We start from the raw sequence: 6,000 nt of genomic DNA on the forward strand, positions 1-6,000 counted from the left end.
ATGCGGCCTCAGGGCTGTGAGTCCGTGTGAATCGGATTTGTTTCCACTCGGCCCTTTCTAATGCGAGCGAAGTGGGGCAGGTGGGGGTTCAGACCTGGCCTGGTGCCCAGCATCGTGGGCGGGGGGTGCAGAGTGACCGCTTTCCTTTTGCAGGAACCAGTCCAACGTCAGGAGGATGCACACGGCTGTGAAGCTCAACGGCGTCGTCCTGAATAAGTCCCAGGATGCCCAGCTGGTCCTGCTGAACATGCCGGGGCCCCCCAAAAACCGGCAGGGGGATGAGAACTGTATCCTTTCCCAGATGCCATCTTGGGGCAGGGGGCAGGTGGGGTGGGCTCTGGGCTCCGAGCACCCGCCTGGCAGGCTCCTGTCCTGGTGTTTGCCTGAGGCCTGTCGGGCACCTGTGTGTTACTCCATCTCTGGGACGGACCAGGCCTGGGTGACGGGTTCACAGGCTCTGCCCAGGCTCAGCTCTGAGCCCCCTTGGCACCTTGCTGCCCCTTAAACACCCTTCTATCCATTGAGCCCTGTGTCCCCACATGGGCCCCTTGACCCCACATAGTTGATCGGGGTGTGCCAGCCACAGAGTGGGAGGTTGTGACCTCAGAGGTCACAGGTCAGCCCTGCCCCAAACTGGTCTGTTAGCCTCTAGATGGGTGTCAGCTGCCACAGGCTGCAGGCTGCCTAGGGATGTGGCCTGGGACCATCCCCCGCCCTCCCCTGGGGGTGCAGGGGAAGAGGTGAGCAGGAGGAGTCCGCAGCTTGGCTCTCAGGTTCAAGCTTCTCGCTGACCAGTTAGGGGTTTATGTCCTGGTGACCAGCATGTCCCGGTCTCTCTGGGTGTCTTGGTGGACAGTGGACACAGCTGTCAGGCACATCCCTCCTGGTGGGTCTGCACCCAGAGCCCCCGGGGAGGGCAGGGGTCTCCTCTAGGTTCCCAGTTAGACCACCTGTGTCAGTGGAGGCCTCTTGTTGGGTGGAGTCAGCGCCTCCAGCTGCATTCCTGGGACCCCTGCCTGCCCTGGGTCTCTTTCCCACCCCCACCCCCCCAGCTTTCCCTAACTCTGTCCCCACCCTCTTTCTCAGACCGAATCCTAACAACAGAGGACCCTGAGTAAGTCACTCTTCTCACGCTTTAGGCTACGTGTCCCATGGGATCAGCTATGGCCTTAACTCCGTCCACCCCAGATATGGAGTTCCTCGAGGTCCTGACCGAGGGGCTGAACAGGGTGCTCCTGGTCCGGGGCAGTGGCCGGGAGGTGATCACCATCTACTCCTAACGCTCCGGAAGCTCGCTGGGCAGGCACAGGGGTTGTGTCCAGCACAGACCACAGCCTGACCTGCCAGCGTGGCTTCCTACAGAAGTTTCTAGAATACCATCGGGCTCTCCTGTGCCAGCTGGGAGCCAGCGCATGACTGGAAAGGTTTCCTCGAGGCTGAGGGGAGATGAGATGCCCGTGGTGCTCCGGGTGCTCCTGAGGGAGGCTCCGAGTGCCTGGGGCCGGGCTGCCCCTCTGGGGAGGGCCATGCACCGAGCCTCTGGATTCTAGAATTCATTCTCCTGGCCATCCCGCCCGGGCTGGGGCTGCGTCACATTTCAGTTCTCCCCCATCCAGGACATTCATAAGAAGCCACACTTGGTCTGAAGTTGACCCTGGGGCCATTAGGGTCCGTGTATGAAGGCGAAAGGTCAGCCTGTGGCTAAGGGCTCAGTACAGGTTCTCCAGCAGCCCCTGATCTGTCTGTTCTGTTGGATGTCCTTGTCTGTTTCCATATGTAAGGCAGGGAGGCCAGCCGCCCATGCCCACATCCCTGGCTCTGCTGGTGGCATTGGTCAGGTGCCCGTCTCGTTGGTTGTGTGGGAACATGAGGTGGGTTGTCCAGCTGGGCTTGTGCCCCAGGAACCTCTGAGGGAAAGCACCCCTCTGAGCCCTCTGAGCCCAGGTGTGCGCTGCTGGGAACTTCAGCCTCTCAGAAGCACTGGCGGCCCGGCCCTGTGGGCACATTTCTGAGACACGGAAACTGTAAAAGCCGAGTGTTCACACCTTCAGAACCGTGAGCACACCACACAGTTCAGCGTCTGACACACTTGCTCCTGTGGCCTCCATGTTCCCCCTCGGGCTCGGGGAGGGGTACCTGCCGAGGCTGTGGGGGTCCTGGGGCGGGAAGGGCACATGCACTGAGTTGTCCGGCTGCAGCCTGGTCCCTCCACCGCATGGAGGGGTGGCGACAGCTGTGTTTAGGGCACTGACGCGGTACCTTTTAGCGATCCGTGGACTTCGCACTTTACCTTGTGGTCTTTCTGCTTGTGGTCGTGAACACGTGCACTGTAGATGCTGCAGTAATTTGTGCCTCACTCCCCATGTGGCTTATTTATTTCTTTAAACACCTGGGCATTTCAATGCTGCGTGGTCCCAAGAGGTTGTTCTATGAAAGGCCCGAAGGACCACGTCCTTGGCTCTCTCAGGCTTCCATGGGGTCCCAAGAAAATGGACATGGGCCTGGATTTCACGTCGGGGCAAAGACTAAGCGTGCATTTCTAGATGGTTCTGTGGAGCCATCGGGCAGCCTAGAGGGCCAGCATTGCCATCCGAGTGGCCACTGGCCAGAATGTGTGCCAAGTAGCTGCAGCCGGCGGGGGGTAGGGGTGGGGTTCAGACTTGGACCGTCCTGGTTCAGCATTGAGTTAAGCGAAACCATCTCACTCACAGACGTCCCACCCGCCTGTCCTCGGTCTGTGAGCACCACCCAGCCTCCCCACTCTGAGCTTTGTGTAACTGTAACCGCAGCCAGTTCAAGTGGATTTTGTTCTTTTTACAGGCTCCTTGTCTTTGTATGGTTTTCGTTAGTAGAATAAAATCTATGTTGAAGAATCTCATGTGTCTCATTCGGCATAAAAATTAGATAATTGCAGACGATGCTCCCACGCCTCCCTTCCCTTGGAGGAGTTTGCTGACATTTCTGTCAGGATAGAATCAGCAAGTAAAACCTGTGACCAGGGGGACCCCTTATTCTAACACAGGATCACAGCCAGACCACGTCATACCCACCAGGAGGGAGGGGAGCCAAAGGGACAGGAAAACTGCCAGGTGGTGTGAGGTGTGGCTGCTGGAGAAACTGCTGAAGCTCCTAAAATTGTTAAACAGTCACCGTGACCTGCTCCTGAGTGTATAGCCCAGAGGGATGTGTGTCCACAGACACTTGTGTGCACTGGTCACACCAGCCAAAACGGAACAGCCCACATACCCATCCGTGGACAAGTGACTAAACAAAACAAACGTATTCACTGGCATCTGATCCAGTCGTTAAAGGGAACGGCGCTCTGACGTGTGCTACCCCACGGATGAGCTGCGTGGCAGAAGCCAGCCTCAGGTCACGGATGATCCCACTTACATGAACTGTGGGATGGTGGGATCCAGCAGAACGTGGGTTGGTGGTAGGTAACGGGCTGGGGGAGGGGAAGGTGGCAGTGGGCATGGGTTCTTTTTGGGGTGAAGGTGTTCTGAAGTCTCATGGTGAAGTGTGCCCTGTCTGAATGTGAACACGATGCCATGTAGTGAGCAGGCGTGTGAAGCTGTTAACCGTGTCTCCTGGGGCCTTGGGAAGGGTGGACACAGGACTGCTGAGGAGGGACCTAGAGTGCCCAGCTGTCCTTTGGTCTCTGCTAGGGACCTTCACATCCATGACCTGGAGCACAGGGGCCCGGCCTCCGGGGCAGGAGTGAGGGTGTCATGGGGGAGTTGAAGGGCCAGGCCTCCGGGCGCTGTCAGACACGTGGGAAGACATGGTAGGGCCCTAGGGTCCCGACTCGGCCACGCACCTGAGGGCACCCACACAGCAGGGTCTGCGGGGAAGGTGTTGGCATAACCAGTGCAGCACAGAGTCCTCCGGGCCTCAGACAGCGTGGCACCTTTGCCACTGGACAGCCCTGGGAAGGGGTGCAGATGCACGAGACACCAGAGCCCAAATGTGTGAAAGGCGAACTCAAAAAAACTGCTGAGATGCAACAGAACCACTGGTGTGTGTCGGCCACAGCTCACAGTGCCCCTGAGGCAGCACTCGGCCTCTCGGCGGTTCCACTGCACTCACCCCGGAGGGCAGGTACCTCCTTGCTGGGTAGGCTGACGGCACCTGGCCCAACCAGGTGCTGCCAGCTATGCCTGTCGCCCTCTGAGGGACCCCTTCCACCCTGGGGGCTGCTTTCCTCGAGGTAGCCCAGCCTGGGCCGTGGACCCTGGTGCGGTTGGTCTCTGGGCCCCACTCAATGCCACCCGCCCCTCCCTCCCACACGCAGGCTCCTGGGGCCCGGCCAGCACCGCCTGTCCACTCTGGCCTCCGGCCTCCCTGGCTCGGCATTGCTGGGGCCTCTCTGGTACAACTTCCCCCAAAGCCCTGTTTTGCCAGGATCTCGTCAAGCGCTCAGGAGACAGGAGGGTGGCTGTGGCTTGTCTGTTTCTTGGTTGTTTTGTTGAGGTTGTCCCGAGTGAGAGGCGGATGAAGGTGCAGGAGTCAGGGGACCCAAGGTCTCAGACAGCGCTCACATCTGCCCCATAAGCATGGAGCGGTGGAGAAGGGGGCCAAACAGAGACAACCACCCACTGGATTCCAGTGCCCTGATCTTTGAAGCGCCCCTGGAAGGATCGTCTCTGTGTTGTCGGTCCAGAAATGAACAGTTAATATGTGGGAATGTCTGCACGAGCTTTCATTTATATGTCAGGCACAGTTATTGTTTCTTTTTTAAAATATATTTTTATTGACTGCAGAGAGGAAAGGAGAGGGAGAGAGAAATAGAAACATCAATGATAAGAAAGAATCATCGATCAGATGCCTTCTTCATGCCCCCCACTGGGGATTGAGTCCACAATCTGGGCATGTACCTTGACCAGAAATCGAACCGTGACCTCCTGGTTTGTAGGTCGGTCGACGCTACACGGGCTTGGCAGCCAGGCGCTGTTTTCATCTCTTCATTGTGGATGTCACAATCCTGAGGAGGCAAGGTGTGTGCCCCCTGCCCGCCAGAGGTCGCTACTGCCCGCAGGAGCTGGTGGGATGGATCGCGCAGGCGCAGTCATTCCCATCTGGACAATGATAGGCTTCTCTGCAGCTCGGACTCACCGGCAGCAACACACTCGGCTTCCGGTGTGTTTGCTGGCATTCATTGCACGCACGAACGGTTCTTAAAACCAGGGTCTGGGGTCAGAGGCTGGAGTTCAGGCCCACCCAACTTCCCTGCCATCTGGTGATCCAAGCACCTGCCCGAGGGCTGTGGGGGGCCGAAGGGTCTGCTGGGATTAACCAAATACGGCCCCTGAATGTGGGACCACGTGCAGGGGCTCTGCACCCTGAGGGACGGACCCAGGTTGGGATGACGGGCGTGTCTGTAAAAACCCTGCTGCCAGTGGTGTGGGTGTCACTTCAAGCGTGTTAGTGGAGTGTAGGCGTCTCACCAGGAGAGGGCGCTCCGCCCTGGGCAGCCGGCACCAGCTGGGGTCTGAGGATCTGAAACACCTGGAACTGAGATTCCAGTGCTGTGGCCTCTAAAGATCCTGAGACCCCGCAGTTCTCCCTACACACGTGGCCTCGACTCAGGGACAGACATTAGTTACTCGGAAATCCCCAGGGGGTTTACAACGGCCATGAACAGGAACGTGATGGCAGAAGGGAGGAGGTGGTGGCAAATGGCACGTGGATCTCTAGAGTCTCGGCACAGAGAGCCCCGTGTCTCCATGGGCAGCGCGGTCCTCCCAGCCCCAGACAGTGGCCTGAAGTGTCCTGTTATCATAAACCCAACTTGGGGCTTAGGTTTGGGTTTGTTTGTTTTTTAGAGCAGTAACGTGGGGGGAAACATCACCCATACACCTGGAGTTGTGCATTAATTTCCCTTCTGCAAACGTCTGTGTAAACAGAGACAGGCACGCTCTCCGTGCAGCATCAGCCCCCACAGGCTGGTGCAGGTGGACTGGCCGTATCTATTTAAAAAGCTCACTTTGAAACAGGGAA

General features: G+C 58.1%; 1 protein-coding gene across 5 annotated transcripts in view; it reads left to right on the plus strand.

Moving 5' to 3' along the window:
* SLC12A7 (solute carrier family 12 member 7) overlaps positions 1-2,873 on the plus strand; it is an 81,360-nt gene extending 78,487 nt beyond the window's left edge. For all 5 annotated transcript variants that reach the window (XM_070411977.1, XM_070411979.1, XM_070411982.1 and 2 more), the window contains 2 exons: positions 154-287; positions 1,189-2,873. In XM_070411977.1, the coding sequence (XP_070268078.1) occupies positions 154-287; positions 1,189-1,280 (226 nt within the window). In that variant the 3' untranslated portion in view covers positions 1,281-2,873. The remainder of the gene's footprint in view (positions 1-153; positions 288-1,188) is intronic.
* The last annotated feature ends 3,127 nt before the right edge of the window (positions 2,874-6,000 follow it).

The sequence above is a fragment of the Myotis yumanensis genome, unplaced genomic scaffold (genome assembly GCF_028538775.1).
Source record: "Myotis yumanensis isolate MYYU_CA2020_CCGP unplaced genomic scaffold, mMyoYum1.0.hap1 SCAF_4, whole genome shotgun sequence".
NCBI classification, from domain to species: Eukaryota; Metazoa; Chordata; class Mammalia; order Chiroptera; family Vespertilionidae; genus Myotis; species Myotis yumanensis.